Raw genomic sequence first — 24,228 nt, 5'->3', positions numbered from 1 at the left:
AGCTCGGCCTTCCAGCTTGGCTAAAAGGAATTTAGTTTCATCTGTATGATTTTATTTTTTTATATTTTTTAGAGATTTTATTTATTTGAGAGAGAGAAAGAGAGAGTGTTAAGTGGGAGAAGGAGCAGAGGGAAAACCAGACTCCTTGCTGAGTGAGGAGCCCAATTGGGGGGGGGGCTCGATCCCAGGACCCAGAGATCATGACATGAGCTGAAGTTAGACACTTACCTGACTGAGCCACCCGGGTGCTCCTGTAAAATTTTATTTTTTAAAAATAAAATGTCTAGAAACAAATACGGTAATTTGTTAATGATGGTAAATTCTGGGTGTTAAGAAGATGGGTATTTGCTGTATTGTTCTCTATACTTTCCAGTGTTATAAAAACTTCTCAGTCAGAGAAACAGTGATAAACTAAATTAAACATTCTCCTAAACACTTCCAAGGAAATGTCGCAAAAAACACTTGCTGTCACCAAGCACAAGATGTCATCGTGGCAAATTTCTTTAACAGATCTTAATCACTAAGATTATCTTTCAGTGAAATAATGATCTTAACCATTCAAATAACAAAAAAATACCCCAATGGACCAGATTATTTGCTCCATCCTGTTATTCCCAGTTGGACTTATTTTACACGATAGCAAGTGGTAATCATGCACGTGAGAGATCTGTAGGAGCTGCGAGCCCCAAGGTCAGCAAACAATTAGAAGATGCCAGCCACAGCCCGTGTATACCACAAAATAGCTGTACCAGCTCCCATAGGAATACGATGGCGTACATTGCGTAAGAAAGTAAGTTAACAGGTAGACTGCACGGTACCTGGACCACGGGCTTTGTCCAGGTGGTAGTTCTGGAATTGTGATCCACATAATATGATCTTCCTCTTTCATCTTGTTTTTCTTCCCAACCTGGTGGTAATCCAGATGAAGTAGGCAAAAGCTGAAGTGAAGAATAACAGGAAAACTGAATACGAATAAGAAACAATCATTTTAAAAGGACCACCTCCCCTTTTCACTGCCCTCTCCCTTTAAAAGGAAGAGAAGTGAGTTGGGGGAGATCAGAGGGGGAGATTACCCATGAGAGACTGTGGACTCTGAGAAACAAACTGAGGATTTTGGAGGGGAGGGGGATGGGAGGTTGGGTGAGCCTGGTGGTGGGTATTAAGGAGGGCACATATTGCATGGAGCACGGAAGAGACTTTTACATTATATTTTGAGGTGTATGAAATGAAGTGTACCACATCCCATTTAGAAAAACCAGAACAGACCATAATGATGCGAGCGATACCAACATGAATAAACATGACAGTAATAATAACCACACACTAAATATTTTCACATAGATTATGTCATTTAATCTCCACACAAATCTTAATGCAATCATTGTTATTACTAGCCCGTGTTTATTCACAAGGAGACTGAAGCTTAGAAAATTGGGGTAATCGCCCAACAGATTCATTGCTAATGTAGAGCTACAGAGCTGAGACCTGAGCCGGGCAGTCTAACCACAGAATTCATCACCTGTATGTGCTGAGTCAAAAGTTAGCCCTGCCTTCCTTCTGTAAGGGCTGGGGAGTTGCTACTTATGAATTTATTACTAATGAACAAAGAGGTCTGGTTATTCCCAGGTTTACTTAAAACAGTGGAGGTTTGGTCTTTCTTTAATCTTTTGAACCAGATTAGACTCCGCCAGGTCTGGCCTATTTCCCCATCGTGTCTTACACATAAAAACCAGCACCTCTGGTCTGTTCACCAGCTACACTGTCCACAGACACACAGATGTAGATGCACATTGCTGACAGAGGATGCGCTGTTGGTCTACAAAGTAATGGAACTAAAGCTGCCCCGCTTTACAGACACCCAACAGCTGTGAGTAGATAAAAGAAAGAGTTGGTACATCTACACAACAGAGTATCATCAACTACTGAGACATGCACCAGCGTGGCTAAATCCTAAAAACGTTATATGAAGTGAGAGGAGCCAGATACGTCAAACTGCAACCCGTATGGTTCCACTTACATAAAACTTCTAGAAACTTCTAGAAGGCAGATTAGTGGTCATCTGGGGCTGAAAGTAGGTGCTCAGATGGAGGGAATTTTCTGGAAGGGTTGAAGGGTTCTTAGACTTGATTGTGGTGATGTTTGCACAACTGTATACAGTTATTAAAATTCATGTATTTGTACCCATAAAAATTAAGGGGTTTTATAGTATGTAAATTACGCCTCAAAGAAAACTGTTAAAAAAAACCTAATCAATGTATTGAGAAGAAAAGGGTATGGAAATAACTTTTCCAATACATAGAAAAACTAAAATGCATGCAATATACAGATGAATACAAATCATCTCTAGATTCTGGTGTTCATCTGGTGTACTTAAAATTGCTTCTTGGATAAATGCCTGAGAGTCAATCCAAAATGTGACATTTTCCTTGTATGAGGACATTCTAAAGCACAGTAGGAGAAAACCACAGATCTCTGCTTAAGCAGGCTCCAGCCTAGTGGAGGAGGCCAGGCAAGCGCAACCAGGAGAGAAAGGATGGTGAGGGCCGTCTTTCCATGCCATCTCCTCTCATGCAGACGGGCAAAGCCAACAGCACAGGTGGGTTGCCCCCTCCTTCCTCAGCACAGGACTGTGTCCCTCTCTTGGTACAGCACCATCTTTTTAGATGGAGGAGCCACAAATGGTTCAAGGAATTCTGAGCCCCTGCATCTCTGTGTGAAACTTTCATAAAAGCAAAAACTAATCCCCACTTTTCAAAAATAATGCATAGACTGCCATTCAAAATTACAAATGGTGAAAAAAGGTGAGGAGGCATTCTCCATGGGGAAATGGTGTGCACATAGAGCCAGAGGAGGGAGACTGTCAGATAAGGGGACAGCCTGTTTGGAAGAAAAAGCAGGGATGGGGGAAGATAGCAGGAGGGTTCTGTGGGTGGGTAAGAAGGAGGGTAGGCTGAAGGGGCTGCGAGCCTGGGAGTAAGACACAAGTCTGGGCTGCGTAAAGGAGAGATGAACTCAAAGTCATGAGAGTTACATCCGGAAGAGAGGAGGGTGGAAAACCAAAAGCACGTCAAGAGTCCAGGCATGAGGCTGCTAAGGTCTGAGCCCCAGTCAAGGCTGCGGCTGGAAACCCTATTGAGAAGGAGGCAGAAGGCCTCAGTGGACGTGGACATGATTCTGAAGGGAAGGGAGAGCAGAACGCCATCCAACCTGGCCCCTGAGCTTGCCAACACCGGCAAACACACCTGCCCAGGGGACTGAGTCCCCTCATGTATGGAGCAGATGTTGCTGCTCAATGCCAGGGGCCAGTGTACAGAGCTGAGGCTGCTGGACAGCACTGTCTCAAATGCTGCCCGCAAACCACCTCCAGCCAGCATAAGACCTCAGCAGACAAGCCCACATATGGCCCACAGTCACCAGGAGGCCTTGCTTTCTTACCACAGGAGACGCGTTTTCCCCGTCCCAGCTACTCCCCGTCCCAGCTACTCCCGGTCCCAGCTACTCCCTGGCTTAGCTACTCCCCAGCCTATCTACCCCATACCCCCTTCCCCTGAAGTTCATCTCCAAGAACCCAGATTCTGTGCTGGATTGGCCCACTGCCAGGCAAATGTTCGTATTCAGTGTTCAAAAAAAAAAAGTCTTGAGTTTCCTGTTTTTACTGACAATGAGGGGGGAGGATAAAACTCACCACAGGAAGTGTAGGCTGTTCCTCAAAAGTATAGGCTTGTAAGCTGCCTCTTCTGCTGGAATGATTCTTATTTTAAAAAAAAAAAAAAAAAGAGCAACAATAAGTTTAGAATTTATGTCTGAGTGGCAGATAAGGCCATGGGGGTGGGATTGATGGGGCGCGAGGAAGAGTGACCATGGAGGGGCACTCAGCTGCTCTCCACACCCCGGAGTGCCAGCACCTTCCACCCAGGGGCTCACTCTTCCGCCCTGGCTCTTGGCAGCTTCCCGGACACTTTCTCTTGAATGTCTAACGGATACCCCTCATTGTGCCCCAAACTGGGTTCGGCTTTCCCCTGTCCACACCCACTCCATCCTGCTCCTTGGCAGGTATTCCTTGTTTTGGGGGGCAGTGCTGGAGTCCAGCAGCGGCTCCCGTCAGGTACCAGTCCATCCCCCGACTCCTCTCCTGTCCCTTAAAGGCAGGGCGGTCACCAGATCTTCCTCATTCTGTTTCTTTCCTAGCTCTCAACTACGTTCTCCTTGTACTTTATTTCAAGTTGGGTTTTTTGTTGTTGTTGTTGTTGTTGTTTTTAATTTCAAGTTTTCATCATTTGTTGCTTTGCCTGTTAGGGCAGCGACCTCCTTGCAGATTTCCCTGCTTCAAGTCCGATTTCCTTAAAGCCGCCCTCCATGGGGCACGCTGTGGCCAGGGAGCGCTCCACAGTCAGACCTGGTCACACCGTTCTGGAGTGCAGAGCCCTTCTGTGAGCTATCACGGTCACCAGGGACACAGTATGAAATCCATCGCCCAGAGCCTAGGAGCTCCCAGACTGGGCCGCCCCTCACAGCTCCAGCACTTCCCACCTCAACACTCACCCTCTGGACATTCTAGATGACTCGTCCCCCAGAAGTCCCCTCTCCTCTTCCCTGTGCTTTTATAAGCATGCTGTCATCACTAACCGATTTTTTTTTAATGTTATTAAATAACAAAACCAAAAACGTATACATATAAATTAAGTCAAAATATCTACTGTAGTATTCTTTATAGTAACAAAGAACTGTAAACAATCTAAAGTCTATCAGTAGGAGACTGGTGAGATATCTTAAGAATTACTTGCACAACAGAATGATGTTTGATGGTTTGTCTTTGTTGGTTTTAAAGGAGGACATCTCTATGTACTGAAATGGTCCAACATGTAGGATACAAGTGAAAAGAGTTAAGTTACCAAAAGATGATCTGAGGTTAAAAAAATTATATACAAATGTATGTGTGCGCATACATGTTTAGAGACATATAGAAAACATTTAGGACATGGGGAGCCTGGGTGGCTCAGTTGTTGAGCATCTGCCTTTGGCTCAGGTCATGATCCCAGCATCCTGGGATCAAGCCCTGCATCGGGCTCGCTGCTCAATGGGGAACCTGATTCTCACTCTCCAGTTCCCTTTGCTGTGCTCCCTCTCTTGCTCTTTCTCTCTGTCAAGTAAATAAATAAAAATAAAATCTTTAAAAAAAAAAAAAAAAACGGTTAGGACAATATGTGCCAAATCATGAATAGCAATTGAGGAAGCACATGTTAGAGATAAGACAGAAGATTGAATTTTTATTTTATATACTGCTTGAATTTATTTTAATACTGCTTGAATTTTTAACCATGATCATATAATACTTTAAAAATAATAAATTATTTTTTAAACTAATAAGCACACGGTATGAAATTCAAAAGGTACAGGGGCACCTGGGTGACTCAGTCGGTTAAGTACCTGCCTTCAGTCATGATCTCAGGTCCTGGGATCGAACTTCATGCCCCTCTCCCTCTGCTTCTCACCCCTAGCTTGTGCTCTCTCTCTCTTGCACTCTCTCTCAAATAAATAAATAAATAAATAAAATCTTTAAAAAAAAAACCCCACCCAACCCCGAAGTCACTTCACTCTTTTCATGGCTGCATAGTATTTCATCGAATGCCATTTACTTCCCTGTTTAGTCCAAGTACATCAGCTCTTATTCACACATGTGCTGGTGACAGGTGTGGTATAACCGAGGAGGAACAAAGTCTCCCCAGACACACAGGACTTGCCCTGGCACTCATCAGTCAGATCAACACCAAATCAAGACCACGTTGTCATCATGCTGCACAAGAAAAATGTGAACACTGTCCAAGCCACAAAATAACAATATCTCTCCATCCCGGCAAATCTGAGTGACTTCTGCTTTTTTACTAATTACAATTTTAGCCTTGATATACATAAGATTTGAGACGCCCAATCACGGAATCATCCCTGCTTTTTTTTTTTTTTTCCTTTTAAGTAGGGTCCACACCCAGGATGGAGCCCAATACGGGGCCTGAACTCAGAACCAGAGATTAAGACCTGAGTCAAGAGTCAGACGCTTAACCAGCTGAGTCACCCAGGTGCTCCACACTCTTGCTTCCTTAAACACTCCTCAAAGTTGCCTAACATGAACCCAAATCCTTCAAATCTTTTCTAACATACTCTTACTAGGACACCCATAGTATATGTTCTCCTTGCTGAAATGAGCAACAAACCAAACATGTTTAATGACAGGTGTGTTCCTGGGGGTCTTTGGCTGGAAGGCACTGGTTTATGTAACGGCTGTTTACTAGTGACCATGTGGGTTATCCATGATTCTGCTCCATACTATGGGTGGAGAAATTTTAAAAAATGCCTGTACCGTAAAGTCCTAAAGTCCCTAACACATTATCACATGCCATTGAAGACAAAATTTTTCTCTCATTAGAAGAAAAAAAAAATTGTAGCTCTGTGAGGGGATGGATGTTAAATGAACTTAATGTGGTTATAATTTTGCTGTAATCTACATGTATGTCACATCATTATGTTGCATACCTTAAACTAATCCAATGTGGTCTGTCAATTACATCTCAATAAAACCAGGGATAAAAGACAAAATTTCCTATAAATGTTGGCTACCCAGTGAAAGAATACATATATTATAAAATCCTGAAGCTACAGCAAAATCTAAGAGCATCTTACTGAGCTGGATACTGGCTGGCCGGTGGCTGAATTTCTACAGATTGTGAGTCTGGCATTCAATTCTTCTGCAAGAGGAGTCTGAACATCCAAGTTATTTGATGCTGGAGGTGATGGGAAGGCCTGATTGCTATACATGGTGGCTTCATCTTCTCTTATAATTTCCCAGTTCTAAAACAAACAGAAGAATCTTAAGCCACACATACTTTAATCTATTGCTGTAGCATGTGTCTATGGACAAGAACAAGAAAAATCTTTCTACCTCGGAAGACTCTCGATGATCCACACTCTCTGTCTCCTCAGATATCTGCCGCCTGGTGGTAAACGCACGCTGGGCTTGCAGTTGCATGTTCCCGTTCTCAGCATCCGTTAGGTTGTCCCTGGATTAGGAACAGAAAAACCGTCACCTTTGTCTGAAGATCGTTAAAATGACCGTCAAAGAGGCTGTGATCATTTAAAAAAATATCTTAGATCAGAATTCACTGGTTTGGGCCAAAGGCTATTTCAACACATACGGATGAAGTCATGGGCACATTGGTATCTTTGGAGTACCTCATGCAAAGAAGGTTTTGTGAAAATGTGTAACACGTCTGACTTTGATATTTTAGTTCACCACCGTGCCTACAGTAATGTTTGACATGTAAGGGCACTCAAAAATACTTGTTGAATAAAGGTACTTCTGAGAATTTCATAAATAATTTCATTATGTTATTATTTTGCCTTATTACGATACGAGTAAAATCTAAGGTAGCTCTAGAGAGATTATAAAAAAGAAGCTTCAGGAGTTACATATACAGCTTCAAGAACCAGAGAGTAACGTTTTCTGCAACTGATCTTAAGCTGAGAGTACAGTTCCCCATGCACGAATTCAGAGAGCAAAATGAAATATCATGTGAGAAACATCGTAATTAGAAACTTAATAGATCCCAGATTAAATAGTATCTGTTTTTGATCATTAACAGAAATAGGCCTGGTCTGAAAAAAGATAATAGTAAAAACATGTCTGAGTTTAGGCACATTAGAGTAAATCAGACTGAACCCCATTACCCTGTTTATTATATTATTCTAGCTATTTGCATTTAATATAAGCAGGCCATCAGATCAAGAATTTTATACAAATATTCAATAACAAAATTATTGGTAATTTATTTAATGCCATATAAGCCCAGGGTAGTTGGAAGGTCAATTCTTAATGTGCTACTGCTGAAGAAAGCACAATTTTGACAGATGATTCTAAGGGAATGTTTCACACTTTTCTTTCCGTAAATACCTGATTTAGGCTCTCTGAACGTGATATCAACCATAGTGAAAGAAATGTGATTCTGTTCAAGTTAGGCTTGCTATAATACTGAGCTCTGCAATAGGCTATTTTGTAGAATTTCTTAGTGTCTTCAGTTTTATGATCTGTACAGGTCCCTACAGAGATGGACACCTCTGTGCCACGAAGAAGCAGGATCACTGATTTGCTCTGGAAAGACGTGAGATTAGAAAATATCTACAAAAGTGCTTGGACTGTATCAGACACAAAATAAAAAGCCAAAAGTTAGAAATTAATGGATGAATATGAAAAATTTTAAGTGTCTGTCAAAAAGCAGAAGACTAATAAAGCTTTCATAAGGCCATAAGGGAGGAGAAATGGAAGGGTATTTGATAATAAATGTAAGTAATGGGACATTTGTAAATGTATATTTATAAATATACAGTCTGATGATAATAAAAGGAAAAGGTCACTGAGAAGACATAAATCAGAATACCTCAAAGATCATTCTATCCTTGATCTGTGTGCATTGGAAACTATGTATGCATTGACCAGATTGGTAAAAACGAAAGACCCTTGTTACTTAGTCCTTTACATTTTACAAGTAATTTATATTTAAAAATAGTCTACTGTAGAAATTAACATGTTATTATGTTTTAGTAACAAACTACAAAAAAATTTCCAAGATTTTTAAAATCAGTCTAAAGACAAAACATATCTTTTCGTGGCTACAAAACAATTTAAAATAAAGAAGTAATTAGAGGGTGACATTTATGACTCAAATGATTTTGAATATTATTAAATCATTTAAAAAAAAAGAGACCGTGAAGATGGCATCTTTAAAGCCCCGGATCATAAAAATCCTCCTTACATTTTTATCATTGATCGATCTCTATACTACTATGAATCCATTTGAGACACACCCTCAGAATGAAAATTTGTGGTCAAAATGTATTCAGATCACAAATGTGAAAGCCACCAGCACATACTGAGGGGTTGGTCTTTTCCACTGTGTTCTTCTAGATTCATGGTTTACATAGTAGGTCCTTCCAAGAATATCCTGCCTCTCTTCCCATCCTGGAGGTAGAGGAGAAGGTTCTTGTTGCCGCTGCAAATCGCAAGCAGCATCTGGTTGGTCCAAAACAACCCAGCCAGGCTGAAAAACAGAGTGGTAACAATTAAGTTTATGCTTGATTTTTTTTTTTAACCGTATGAATTATGCTGGAGGAAATTTAAAAAGAGATTTACCATATCCAGTTCCAGAAATTATGCAAGGAAGAATTTGCACAGTGTCAACCTTTAAGATCATCATATAAACATTTTAGGATAATAACGATTTTTTTCCCCCTGCAAAATGATAACACTTAAATTTGCTTGAAACCTTTAACATTTTTTCAAAAAGGTTTTAAAAGGAAAAAGTCTTTTGTAGTCTTTGTACCCAAAGTGGGTCTTGAATTTGCAATCCCAAAAGCAAGTCTCCAGCTCCACCTACGGACCCAGCCAGTTGCCCCAGGACAGAAAACATTTTAAATAAACAAGCAGTGATGAAAAGCACTGAGAAACACAGTTTAAACTCATGAAACCTTGGGCTATTCTCTAAATTATAAGCAAATGAATGAAGGACAAGAATTGTGTCTTATTGGGCACTGTCTTTCCCATAGAGAAAGCACCTTGTTATGGTAGAAATCAGTAACTATCTGAGACCTGAAAAAAAGACACTAGATGAAGCCCAGATTATGTCTGGGCACGACAGGGAAAGGCAAAGGATTTAGATATAATCGCTAGGAGAACTCTCTAGCAACTGAAAAGCCATTAGAATTCTCACATCTGACTTTTCTCTTTCTGGATCATGGAAAGGCATTTTGATCAGGTCATAAAATAGTCAAAGAAATAAAATTTCATTTGTTTTAAGTGCCAGGAAGGCATTAGAAATTTCCTCTAATACTAGTGAGGGGCATAGGTACGTGAAGCTTAAACTAGGGTAGTTAGGGCAAGGAATTACTTGGAAGGGTAGCAAGAGTTCATGGCATGTTTTTACATAAGAAACTTCCTAACAGAAAAGGCAACAATAAAAGGTCCTACTAAATACCAATATGGCTAGGAAAGCAGAAATAAATACGTGAAGAAAACTTAAAAATTCTTCTAAAGAGACATAAAAAGAGAACTGGATGAATGAAAAGACATAATATGATCTTGGATAGGAAGACTCGGTCTTAACAAAGGTGTCAATTCTCCCCAAGTTAATATGTATAGTGGCCAAGATTAAGATAAAACTACATTACAGATTTGATTTTTTTTTTTTTTAAGTAGGCTCCAGGCTGCGTATGGAGTACAACTTGGGGCTTGAATTCACAACCTGAGATCAAGATCTGGGCTGAGGTCAAGAGTCAGACGCTTAACTGACTGAGCCACCCTAGCACCCCTACATTACAGATTTTTATAAATAATGGGCAATTCTCAAGTTCAAATAGACACACGAACAAGCAAGAATAACCAGCACAGTTCTAAAAACAGAATAATGAATAATTAACCCTGCTGAGTAAAATATATTATACTCCACTGCACACACAGACAGTTCCACACGATGAATCAGAAAGTCCAGAAAGACTCAAATTTATAGGACTTCAGTTCAAATTTGTGGGAAAATTTTTTTAAAAATTATGTAGGGTGCTGCCTCAGACCTTCTACCAGGATGTTACAGATTGAACAATGTCTCAATGCTACAAAGTAAAACCAACATGTATGACAACAAAACTTGAGATTTAAAAAATATGTTCCAAGACTGGGCAAGCCGCTAAGGATGAAAGAGAAGACTGATAAATTTGATTACAAAACCTCCAAATTTGTACATGGCAAAAACTATCAAATCAAAGTGGGGAAAAAAATGACAATATGGGAAAAATATTTAGTACCATAATAACAGGCAAAAAAGTAATGTAATATAATGTAATATATACAGACTTTCTTTCGAGGCACTGGGTGGGGATCTAGTGCTGAGGGACAGTTGTGTGTGCCAGCCAGTTGATGCCTTAGAAGGTGGAAGAGAATTCTTTTCTCTTTTACCTTTCACCTTAGAAGGTGGAAGGTTAACTCTGAAAAGGGAGGGTCAGGGAGAAGAGTTGGAAAGGAAGAGAATGTTTCTAGCAGCCCCGAGAACAGGACAGTGGTTTCTGCAGCAAGGCTGGTGTCTCTGGCTGGTCTGGTGGGAGGGTTATCAGTTACCAGTTTTAGACTGAGGCAGGACAGAACGTGAGGTCGGAGCCGGGAGAGGGGTGGTGGTGAGAGAAAAGACAATGAATTCTTCTTCTGGAAAAAGGAATCTGGATGGGAAGTAAATTCACTCCCTTTCCTTCTTACTCTTATTTTTTTCCTTTTTACAAACTTTTCTACAGAACTGACATCTCTTTAATTTTGCTTTCTTTTATTGCTCTATTTCTCTCCTTTTCCTGTATCCTCTTACTTTCTCTATCCAGCCATGTTTACCTTCCTTCTCTCTTTCCTTTCCATTCCTTTAAATGATCATAATGTAGGATCTACATACTTAAAAATTAGCCTTGTGTATATTAAATCAAATGTTATTTCTCTGGTCTCAATTTTAAAAGTATGTGAGTTGAATTTGTATATTTCACTCTCTTGAAAAACGGTCAAGTTTTTAAAACTATGGTCTTTGATAATTTTTCTGTAGATTAGTAAAATTTATTAGTAAGAGGGTCCTTTCTACTGCTGTTTTAAGGATCTGTTTTAAAAGGGTTAAATCTGTTTTAATCTTTTAATCTGTTTTAAAAGGATTATAAAAACTATCATTATAAAAAAAAAAAAGGAAAATGGTACCACAAGACTATTTCTTTAAAATCTTCTTAAAAATTTCTCTCTTAAAGGTCTCCTTGGTGAATGCATGCTATCTAGGTAAACTTGAGAAGGGTAAAAACTAATTAAATTAGAGGCCTAATGTTTAAAAACCTGTTTCAAGTTCTGGAAAGTACAGTTGTACTTTTGAATATTGCTTAGAAAAACTGAGTTTTCATTTTTTTAACAGACTGCCTCCCTATGAGACATATATCAGCTAATATTCTTCACAAAATAATTTTCTAATTATCGATGAATGTTATTAATTTCTAACTTGTAGTATGCAAGTGCCAACAACTTAATGGAGTAAAAGAGGAACAGAAAGAAAGCATTCAGAGCTACAATACATATTAATGGTAGTCTTGCAAAATATATACAACTAAATCTGAAGTTGCAAAGGGTACAAAAATCAAATGTTAAGTAATAACTTATGATAGTCAGACTTTGACGTACTAAGGAATACAGGTTGCCTCTGAGAGAGTCTCTTTTGGAAATGACAATTGTTTTCTTTAAAGAGTAGGTTTTACATATTCAGTTACAAACTGGATGTCAAAGACAAGACTTCTCTGGTCATTAGCTACACTGAAGATAAAAAGCATAGATTCATGTGTTTGCATTGCTAGGGCCTTTCATAAGTAAACTCCTACATGCCTACAACTACTAAAATTATAAGCTGCATTCTGAGGGAATGCAAACATTGAGACCTGAGACCACAAAATGAAGTGAAGCAACTCTACCCACAAAAACTGAACTGTGAATGAGGTACCTATAATATGCGTGTGTAGGCAAAACTTGGAGCAGGTTCCTAAATAATGAAATACTGTTAACTTTTTTTTAGTTACTAAATAATTTTCTTTCTTTATGGCAGGTATCCTTCATTTCAAAAAGAATTCCATTATGCAAGATACCCTATGCACCAAAATGCCAGGCGGAGAAACTTCGACCCATAAATATCTAAAATTTTTAAAAACTGATTATTATATGATAAATCAGAAATCAGAGAAAAACAAAACAAAACAAAAAAAGAAAATATAATCAAATAAAGACTTAAGGAAGGATAATACCACGGTTTTTTTTTTTGTTGTTGTTGTTGTTGTTTCCCAATTTATTTATTTTCAGAAAAACAGTATTCATTATTTTTTCACCACACCCAGTGCTCCATGCAAGCCGTGCCCTCTATAATACCCACCACCTGGTACCCCAACCTCCCACCCCCCCGCCACTTCAAACAATACCACGTTTTTTGATTGCCAAACTAAGGGCTAACTATATTCTGTGATTAAAGAAAAAATTTCTTTCCTTCTATTATTATGTATTTCCCCATAAAGTGTTGGGTCGGTGGCTCTGGGAATGCAGGAGGAACAACAGAAATAACCGCTGACCTCCGGGCTGCCGTCTTCCAGCCCCTCCCCCCCATTCCTCAACCCTTGACTCTCCCGCCAAAAGGATATATGCCCAGGTCACGGCTCCATAGGTAACCCAATACCTATGCAGGAAACAGAAGTATCAGGATCCCCCACTCCATACCCTCCGACCACCAAATATCCTACCATATATGGATGTGAGCCCATGCCCTGCCTTGGCCCGATAAAAGACCCCCACCGACTCCCTCCCAGTGCGACTTCCCTGACTCCGCTTTCCAGAGTCGTGGAGCCTCGCCCAAGGGTGCCCACCTCCTCCCTGTATGACTTTCCTGGCTCCCCTTCTCCTGAGCCCTGAAACTTTGCTGGAGGGCACCTTTAATAAATCTTGCCTTGTGCCTACCTCACCTGGCGTCGTGTTTATATTACCTATAAAACCTTACATAAAGTAAAATCTTAATAGTGCATATAAGAAATTCCTAGAGGGGCACGTGGATGGCTCAGTCAGTTAAGCATCCGACTCTTGATCTCAGCTCAGGTCCTGATCTCAGGGTTGAGTTCAAGCCCTGTGTTGGAACTTAACAAATTCCCAGAAAGCTTTGTTGCAAAAGCATGGCTTATTCTCAAGCTTTCTTTCTCAAAGATATGAGTGTGTGAGGTATTGCCCAGTGCTAGGGGAGGTCCCTCACCTTTACAGTTCTTCTGGAAGTTTAATCAGACCCTCAACCAAAGAGGCTTGACTGTTGAAGAAGGCACAGACAAGAAAACTCTTCAAAGCTAATTAGTGCCAATATACCGTGTGCTTTCAGTAAATGTTGCTTCAGTGGGAATGTCAAGAGGCCAGTGTTTTAGGGTCCCCTTTTCAAATCATGAATTGTTCTGCCAGAAGAAACCCTAAGAGGTCATCTGGTACAGTACTGTCATTCTACAAAAGAAGAGCCTGCAGTTCAGAGACCTTCAACAATTCACACAGTCACTTGGCCCACTAGTAGCAGTGCTTGGGACAAGAATTCCAGCCTCCAAATCCCCATCCAATTCTACTCCAAATACATGCTCTCTGCCTCTTCCTCCCTTACTTTCAATGCATGTAGCTCTGCCCAAATACTTGAGTTGTCCTATCATCCATGAAAATTGTTAAATTATATTTGTCCCAGATAAATATGGCATTTTATTAGATCACATGCATTCTTTCCCTCCCCCATTCCCTCCTTTCCTCTGAGCCTATCCATCCTCACCCCAGCCATGAGAGGAAAAGTAACCAGAATTATATTTCATAAAAGCGTTCCTAATTAGTAAAGTCTTCTCAAAATTTCCATATATTTAACTTACAAAGAATAAATTGTATTCTTACTTTATGGAGGAGAATAGGACATAGTTTCATAAAACTCTAAAAAATCAGAAAGTTAATGACTTAATTATAATAAATGCTCTCATTTATAAACGTTGTAATCTCTATTTGCTAACCTTTAAGAACACATTCAATAATGGCTATTCATTCTACAGGAATGTCCTTAGAAGGAAGAAATGTTTAATGGGTAAAATAAACAAATGTCCATGTAAATAATTTTTATTGCACACATTAACTGCAATGAACAAAGTTATTTTTTTCTTCAAAGTATAGTAAAATAAGAAATGAGATATTTTCTTTTCACCAAATATTGAACCAAATATTTTATAAGATCTCACCTCTAATTCCTCAGCCTGTTCTGTGTTATCTTCTTCTGAGCCACTGGTTTTAGGTAGATAAGTCATTTTTAATCTCAGATAACCTTTAACTCTTGATTTGTGACTGTAGAAAAGAAAATAATTATTCGTAAAACTTTAAGAAGAAAAGCATTCAATTAACAAGAGTTTACTGAATACCTACTAGCTATGAGAGGAGACCCAAAGACAAGCTCAAGGACAGGAGATATCGAGAGGCAAAGGAGTGAGTGGTGGAGAAAATGGAACAAATATAAATAAGAGTTATTCAATAAAGAAGATACTAAGGAAGTGTGAGTGACAGATCAGGGAGAAGGTGAAGGAGCAGTTGCATCTGAGTGAGTCCCAGCAGAATGGGGAGGATTTTGACCTGTGGCAGTGAAGGGAAAAGTCTATGGGTAGAGAACAGACTAAAAATGAGGAAACAGATGGGAAAGCAGGTGATCAATGAAGGAAATGGCAACTGTCAGCTTGGCTGGCCTACGGGATACACAAAGGAGGGAGGGATGACCCCGAGGATGAGGTCCATGTGAAACAAGAGAGCTGTCTATTTTACTTTGCACACAGTGTGAAGCCAGAAAATGTGGGAGATCAGGAGAGGCATCCTCAGAGACGTGCTCTGGAGAGACTAATCTAGTTAGACTGCAGAGGAAGGCAGAAGAGTAGAGCGCAAGGCCTGCTGTCTTTCTTGGACAGCTGTTGGAATCTATCATACATTAATTTACCAACTCGATTTCCACAATGGATCTTGTATCACCTCTTTCAATAATGAGTTGTCCAAGCTAAAGGCTGCTGTGTGTGGTGTTAATACTGAAAATATTTTAAGTCTGTGTACTGCCCCCACTGATTCTAGCATTCTACTTACTTAAGTCTTTCCTTGTCCTCACTTTTTGTATAGATATTTTGGTGGTTTTTATAGATATCAGCTATGTAACTCATTACCCCTTTCCTTTCTTGATTAAAAAAAAGTCCCATCTTTTATTGTTTATTTAAGAGCTACTCCCTTCCTCACCCCACCTAATCTCTCAGGTGTTCTTCGTACAGTTCTCACGAATTTGGAAACTGGACCTTTCCTGAGTGGTCGATAGAATCCCCGATGCTTATTTCTAAGGCCACTAATGTGGCTTGTGTCTCTATTTTTTAAGGGGGAGTGAACACTGACTTGTTGCCGTAACAGATAGATACGGAAAACTTGCTTAGATAATGGTTTTTACAAGAGTTTCTCTATAATGGTATGTTCCAGGAGTTTATTAAAAAGGTTTCATTTATTTATTTATTTGAGTGAGAGAAAGAGAGAGAGTGGGGGAGGGGGGAGGAAGAATGGCAGGGAGGAGCAGAGGGAGAGGAACAAGGCTCCATGCTGAGCAGGGAGCCCGACGCGGAGCTCGACCTCCGGACCCTGAGATCATCACCCCAGCCAAAATCCAGTCATCCACTTAACCAACTGAGCCGCCCAGGTGCTTCCACATCTTTTCAACTAAACAATAAGCCTGTGGGTTTGGACTTAATGGGGCTCAGAAAATCCAAGAAAGCAGTACATTTTCTACTGATTTAAAGTTTTTCTGCACTTGCAGTGAAATCCAGTGTAGACGGAAGATGTAAATTATATTTTTTAAAGATAAAGATACTAGAAAGCATGTGACAAAATGAAAAGCAGGTTGCTAGGGAAATCGAATAAGAGAAGAAAATATTTATTTATTCTTGGTATGCAGATACCACAAGCAGTCTAAAACTAAAGAAGGAAAAGAGATTTATATTCCAAGACTTCTACAGTTAAATATATAACACCTCTTGCAGAAAGTAAATATTAAGAGTACTGTCCCTTTTATTTTGCCTTAATAATTTATAGTACAAAGAGTAATTATATGTCTTTTTTTTTTTAAAGATTTTATTTTCATTTATTTGACAGAGATGACAAGTAGGCAGAGAGGCAGGCAGAGGGAGGAGGAAGAAGGCTCCCCACGGAGCAGAGAGCCCGATACGGGACTCGATCCCAGGATGCTGGGATCATGACCTGAGCCAAAGGCAGAGGCTTTGACCCCCTGAGCCACCCAGGCACCCCAATTACATGTCTTTAAATGAAAAAATTTACTAAGGTCCCATAGTGTGTCTTTCAATTGTATTTTCTAGTTTTAAAAAAAGGGCAAATATTGTACAGATGAACAGATATACTCCGTTAATCTGACTTTTTTGACAGTAAATCCATACATTACTTCGCTAGATTTTACTTGACTATGTGGTACAGATGATCAAAAGGAGTTTTATTTACAGTTTAAACTTAAAAATTTTAAACTAAATCAAATAATTCAGTTTAGGAAAATGGAATTATGAACATAGTATTTAGTTTTTAAATTCTTAGTCGTTGCTCATGTTATTTTCTCTGAATGTTTCAGTTTTCCTAAATATTTTTTACTAACATATGCAAGATGTAGTTAGGTTTTACTGAAATTGGCTTTGTGTCTGTCAAGTTGGATATTGCTCTTGGTGGAACTAATGTTCGTGATTTTTAAAAGGACAGTATGATAAAATTATACATACTTAAAGATAACAAATAAGACAACATAAACAAATAAACAAATGAAACAACGATAAAATGATAATGATAAAAAAAGATAAAATTACATATACTTTAAAATAACAAATAAAACAATATAAACAAATAAGTAAATAAAACAATAAATAAATCAAACAAATAAATAAAAACAAACAAATACAACAGTAACAAAATTCCACCTTTTAGTCTGATAAATATTAGGGGACAAGTCTTTCCTAAGAAGTATGAAAAATACTTCCCTGTATTTTCAGAATTATTTTGTGCTGTGCTTATATTACTTTTTAATCAGAAATAACAGTAAAGCTTTTAAAAATCATATTTGGAAGTAGCTTATTTACAAAGGTTTAAACTTTGAATTTCCAAAGAGGCTACTATAAGATATAATGAGATTTTAAAAATTAATATGTTATTATTTTATACTTACTGACCTTCTTGGGTGAAGAACAAAATCCTTAAATGTATATGGTCTCTCCATCCTTGGATTTTCTGTCTGGAATAAAACAGTGGGTTTTCAAGATATATCTATCAAAAAAACATGTACTTTTAAGGAATATGTATGAACTATGCTCTAAGCCATAACTGAAGTTAGAAGTGAGAAAAATGTGGCTTTAGCTCATAAAATGGTTATAATGGGTAGCTTGACGGGCTTCCCCTTCCTGCACCCTGGGACTTGCAGCAGCATCATACCTCAGTACCAAACAAGCTGTAAAGGAGCACTGAGGAGCCAATGGAGGTAAGAAGGGGAAACAACGGAGAGTGGTTAGCCATGTTGGTGCCCCAAAGGAATATGGAATCTATACAGTGTCAGCAAGTGGGCGTGGTTAGAGCATACAGCCCATTCTAGGAAAACAAAAAAGTCAATGGCTTGGAAAGTGAGACTGGATTAAATATATTATCAAAAGCTTATAATCTCTGAAGACTAGGGAGAGCCAATAAATATCTCAAAAGACTGACACAGTAAAGAAGCATTACTTTTTCTTATCATGTTCAACAGCTCCCCTAACATAACAATAATAATAATAAAACAAAAAGTTCAACAGCCCTTTGCTTTTAATGCTCTTTACCTCCCGCTTACATTTTGCATTAACTACCCATTCCATCTTGGAATTCTTTTCCTTAAGTTCATGACATTGTTTGTGTTTGTTTTCTCCTGTTTCTCCGTGTCTGTCTTCTCCTCCAATTGACCCACACTGACCGAGGCTCAAGGTCCGGCCTTTGAAGCTTTCATCTCGCTTACACGGACGGCCCATCATTCTCAGTGAGTCTGCCGTTACCTTGACGTGGTAACTCTCAATCCTTCCAGCCTCTTCCTCTACAATTGATTTTTTTATATTTCTGTCGTCGGCCCACTTTAGGCTTCCATTTTTCCTATTTTCTGTTGAAATTCATTATGGCCCAAAACAAACTGATCTCTTTTCAAAACAAAATGGATTTTTTTCTTCCTACCTCTTCTACTTGAGACACCTCATTGACTTCCCAAATTCAACCTGTATTATCATTACTTTCTGTTTATTTTTTTTCCTTAACATCCATGTCAGAAACCTGGCCCAACAGTGTTTTGTTATGAAATGTTTCCTGAATCTTATCTTTCTTCGTTGGTGTTATATGCTTGGTCCACATTCAGTTTCTTGCACATATTGCTGGAAATGTCCTAGGTTCTTTCTGTGAGTCTAAGCTGTCCCCATCTACTTATTCAACAGAATATTTCCAAACTGATTTTCCTCAGACATGCTTTCCTAACATCAACCAACCTCAGCAACTCTCTATTTCTTACTCTGGTTAAGGTAAGGGAATCTTGGAAATAAAATTAAAATGGAAAATTGAGATGAGTTTTCAGAAAGTAATATGCTCAAGAAATAATAGCAGTATATATTTTACAAATAAATTATTTACATTTACTATATATTATGCACCTGTATTTATTAGAAAAAAAAGAATAAACAAAAATATTAAAATCATGGATATTTATACCGACCGGTAATGGATAAAGAGGAACATCGACTTGACCCAGGAAATCATCTCTTGTCTACAAGAAAAAGAAGAAAAAATAAGATTAGTAGTATGCTCAATGTATTTAGAAAAAAACTGATGAGGGACGCCTGGGTGGCTCAGTCAGTTAAGCATCTGCCTTCAGCTCAGGTCATGATACCAGAGTCCTGCCATTGAGCCCCGCATAGGGCTCTCTGCTCAGCAAGGAGTGGAGCCACTTTCTCCCTCAGCCTATCGCCCCTCTGCTTGTGCTGCTTGCTCTCTCTCTCTCTGACAAATAAATAAATAAAATCTTCAAATAAAAAAGAAAAGAAAAAAATTGATGAGCTACTGTCATCATTCACAAAAAATGTAGAAGTGTTTTGTTGTTAAACCCTACATGATATCAAAGGAAAACAAAAGGGAATATGGTACAATTTGTGATAATGGCAGGATAGAGTATTTTAGACTGATCCTTTTGCAGGTAATAATTATATAATCTGAAAAAATATAAAAACTGTTTGAAAGCACTACAGAGTTACCACAAGCAAGTGGAAACTGAGAGGAGTTGATCTTTGAAAGAAGAAACTGTATGGTGTCGGATTATGGCTTTTTACCTGATAGTAGTTCAGAGTACTTGACAGTTCATATGGTGGTATTATTATTACTCAAGCGGAAATATGACATCTTATTCATTTGGGGAGTATGACGATCTAGTTTGAGGTTAACACCCTAACTAGAAAGTGAGGGGGACAATCTCTGAAAGACAGAAGCCACAGGAGTCCCTCCAAATCTATACATAAACTCCACTCAAATTCTTAGCTGATTCCTTAACTGTATATATGAAAGTCAGCAACTGATTTCAGTTGCTGTTCACCTAAGGTCTTGAGATAGCATTTGGATTTCAGCTAAGTTAACAAATTGCTAGAACAAAAGACAACTCTTTCAGGGAAAGATGGTAAAATTGACTGTCTCAATCATTTCCCAAACACACTGTCCAGTTTATAATAAAAAGTTACTAAATATGTGAAGAAACAGAAAAATGTGATCCAGTATCATAAGAAAAAGTCATTAATAGAAATTGGCAAAGTATAAGCTGGATCTTGGAATTAGCAGACAGAAAATAAAGTCATGGGACTCCTGGGTGGCTCAGTCGGTTAAGCCACTACCTTCGGCTCAGGCCATGATCCCAGGGTCCTAGGACTGAGTCCCGCACTGGGTTCCTTGCTCCGCAGGGAGCCTGCTTCTCTCTCCACCTCTGCCTGCCACTCTGCCTGCTTGTGCGGCGCTCTCTCTCTCTCTCTCTCTCTGACAAATAAATAAATAAATAAATTCTTTAAAAAAAAAAAAGAAAAGAAAGTCATAATGAATGAGTGGAGGGGGAATTTCAGTGGTGAAATGGAAACTATAAAATTGAATCAAATGTACACTTTGAAATATATATAGGATTGAAAAATATAATATCTGAATTAAAGATCACTGGATGGGCTTAACATATGACTGGAGAAAAGTTCCATGAACTTTAAGGTACAAAAAGAGAATTTATACAACATGAAAAATAAAGAAGACTTCTGGAAAAATCTCATGCAGTCTGATATGTGTGTAACTGGAGTGCCAGAAAGAGAAGGGAGGGAAGAGAGAGGGAGGGAGGAAGAGAGAGACTAGGAGAAAAAAAATATTGGAAGAAAAAAGTAGCCAGCTTCCCCAAACATTAACATCTTACATGACCATAGCACAATGATTAAAATCAGGAATAATATTTTTTTAGAGGAAATAGTAACACTTTCAATGATTAAAATCAGGAACAATATTTTTTTAGAGGAAATAGTAACACTTTCATATATTTAATCTTTTATTCTTAAGGTTTTAGTTAAAAATAAAAACCTATGTACATAACAGTGTCTGTCACCCATAACATTTATCAAAGTATTTCAAGTAACTTATGAAAAACCTTGTCCCTCCAATCCAAGTTCCCAGAGGGAAGCAGGGTTAACTGTTCAATAAACTTCTTTCTGATGTTTTCCTACATGTATCTGTCTACATGCCTTTTTAAAATTAAGGTGTAATAAACATACATTATATTACTTTCAGTTATACAACATAGTGAATCAATATTTGTATATATTGCAAATAAGCACTACATAAGTTTACTTAACATTTATTACCATACATATTTTTTTCTCTTATGATGGAACTTACAAGATTTGCTCTCTTAGCAGCTTTAAAATACACAATACAGTATTTTTTATAGTTGCCATGGCGTACATTACACTCTCATGACTAATTTTGCAGTGCAATGGAGGTACAGATATACTTTCAAGTTAGTGTTGTCATTTTCTTTGGAAAAGTACCCAGCAGTGGAATTCCTGGATCATACGGTAATTTTGTTTTTAATTTTTTGAAGAACTGCCATACTGCTTTCCATATTGGCTGTACCAATATACGTTCCCATTAACAAAGCAAAAGGGTTCCTTTTTCTACACACCCTCACAAGCACTTGTTATTTCTTGTCTTTTTGATATTAGCTCTTCTGACAGGTGTGTGGTGATATATGATATGGTCTTCATCTGCACTTCCGTGATGATGAATAGTGTTGAACATCTCTCCATGGGTCTGTTGGCCATATGTATGTTTTGTCTGGGAAAATGTCCGTTCAGATCCTCTGCTCATTTTTTGAATTAGATTGTTCATTTACTATTGAATTGTATGAAAAACCAGGAATGGTATTAGCTATTCTACAGACCTTATTCCAATCTCACCGATTATCCCAATAATTTTACTCCAGAATCCAATTCAGGATTGCACACTGCACTAAGTTATCATGTCTCCTTAACGCCCTTTAATCTGGAAAGTACCCTCAGTCTCTTTTTGTCTTTCATGTTTTTGACTCTTATGAAGAATAATGTCCAGTTATAGAATGTCCATCAATTTGGGTTCATGTAATATTTCTTCATGGTTGAATTTAGGTTATGCATTTTTTTTGCAAGAATACCATAAAAGTAATATTGGGACTTTTCTCAGTGCATCATGTCAATAGTCAATAAACATTGGAATCTTATACATTATGAACAGCTAGGAACCACTAAATATTTAAGGACAGTCTGTAACATGAAAAACAGAGACTTAAATGCCTTCACCCAAATAAAACAAACAGAAAGAAGTGAGTCAGAGGAATCAGAATCATGTCAGACTACAGGAGAAATCCTTTAGAAAAACTATAATTAACATTCTCAGAGGTAAAAGATGAAGCATCTGTCAAACAGAATAGGAAGTTATGAAAAAAGCAGCACTTAGAGAACAAAAAAAGAGCTGTTGGGAATTAAAGATATAATCGAAATCAAAAGTTTGATATAGAGTTGGAAAATAGAGTTTAAAAAAATTCTCATAAAGTAGAACTAAAAGACAAAAGAAAAGACTTCTTCCCAAAATAAGGGAATTACAGGACAAATTTAAGTCCACATCTAAATAACAGGCATTCCAGAGAGAAAAAAGAAAAGGGAAGAAATTATCTTCAAAGAAGCATTTTTTTGAAAACTTCCCTTAAATTCAAACAAATGAATTTTGAGAGTGAAAGGTCCCACTGAGTGTTAGGCAAAATCCATGAAAAAACATGCACAGTAAGGCATATCACAGTGACATTTCAGTATCAGATATAAAGAAATTCTAAGCTTTTAGAGCTGGAGAGACACAAAATGGATTATACACAAAACTGAAAACAAGAGAATAATGTCTTTTAAATAATGGGAGAAAAATACTTCCTACATTGAATTTGATACCCAGCCAAAATATCTTCTTTAATAATGAAGATAAAATAAAGAGATTTTCAGACACTGGTGTTCTTAGTAAGGTAACAGAGGATACATTCCACCAAAATAAGGGAGTACAGGGACGCCTGGGTGGCTCAGGGGGTTAAGCCGCTGCCTTCGGCTCAGGTCATGATCCCAGGGTTCTGGGATCGAGTCCCACATCGGGGTCCTTGCTCGGCAGGGAGCCTGCTTCTCCCTCTGCTTCTGTCTGCCTCTCTGTCTGCCTGTGCTCACTCGCTCTCTCTCCCTCTGTCTCTGACAAATAAATAAATAAAATCTTTAAAAAAAAAAAAATAAGGGAGTACATCATAGTAAGGGAAGATGCAGGAGATTCAAGACTGGAGATGAGAAAAGAGGATTTCCCAAATGATGGGGAAGGGAACTTTCAGAATAACAATAGTGTAAGATCTATAGAAAAAATAGTGCATACTGGAGCTGGAAGATGGATGGCTATAAGAAGGATGCTTCCAGAACAGGAATACCAGATCTGTCTAATAGGATTTTGTTAGAATGAAATAAGATAAGATACACACAGTGCTTTGCATAATACCCAGCTTGCAATAAGCATTCAATAAATGTTAGTTGTTGTACTTGGAATGCTGGATTCTGTAATGAGGCCCCTGTTCCTCTTCTGATAAAACAGTCCGTAGACATTTCAAACAGGTTCATACAATGAAAGGAGCATGCCTGGAGACTGAAGCCTAGTAAATTAGCTTAGTTTAGGGCTGTATTTCTATTTTAGAACTTGAGATGATAATTTTTGAAATGGACAAGTTAGCTTTTAGTTCCTTCAAGGCTGTTCTATGGTATGGTTCTTTTTTCCTGTTTTTATTGCAACTAGATGTCACACTCTGTAAATCCAAGCTTTAAGAAGCTATAAATAGGTGAGAAAGTAAAATACAACAAAATATAGTAAAATCCTAACCGGGATGACTGAGGAATAAGTTTTTTTGGTTAACTGAAAGATCTAATTAACTTAGTTTAGTATTTACCAGATAAAAAAATAAACCACTTTATTTTTCTTTTTGGTTTTTGTCTTACTGAATAGCCTTGCCCTTAGTA

At 38.3% G+C, this 24,228-nt stretch overlaps 1 protein-coding gene across 2 annotated transcripts in view; it reads right to left on the bottom strand.

The window, feature by feature from the left end:
- The window catches only part of NEDD4 (NEDD4 E3 ubiquitin protein ligase), a 123,832-nt gene that overhangs the window by 19,748 nt on the left and 79,856 nt on the right, over window positions 1-24,228 (bottom strand). For both annotated transcript variants that reach the window (XM_044231605.1, XM_044231604.1), the window contains 8 exons: window positions 19,368-19,418; window positions 17,821-17,882; window positions 14,824-14,926; window positions 8,920-9,086; window positions 6,935-7,052; window positions 6,676-6,843; window positions 3,686-3,751; window positions 819-938 (listed from right to left, as the gene is read on the bottom strand). In XM_044231605.1, coding sequence (XP_044087540.1) covers window positions 819-938; window positions 3,686-3,751; window positions 6,676-6,843; window positions 6,935-7,052; window positions 8,920-9,086; window positions 14,824-14,926; window positions 17,821-17,882; window positions 19,368-19,418 — 855 coding nt within the window. The remainder of the gene's footprint in view (window positions 1-818; window positions 939-3,685; window positions 3,752-6,675; window positions 6,844-6,934; window positions 7,053-8,919; window positions 9,087-14,823; window positions 14,927-17,820; window positions 17,883-19,367; window positions 19,419-24,228) is intronic.

Source organism: Neovison vison, chromosome 13, assembly GCF_020171115.1.
Source record: "Neovison vison isolate M4711 chromosome 13, ASM_NN_V1, whole genome shotgun sequence".
Taxonomy (NCBI): domain Eukaryota; kingdom Metazoa; phylum Chordata; class Mammalia; order Carnivora; family Mustelidae; genus Neogale; species Neogale vison.
This window is presented reverse-complemented; position numbering and strand designations above follow the sequence as displayed.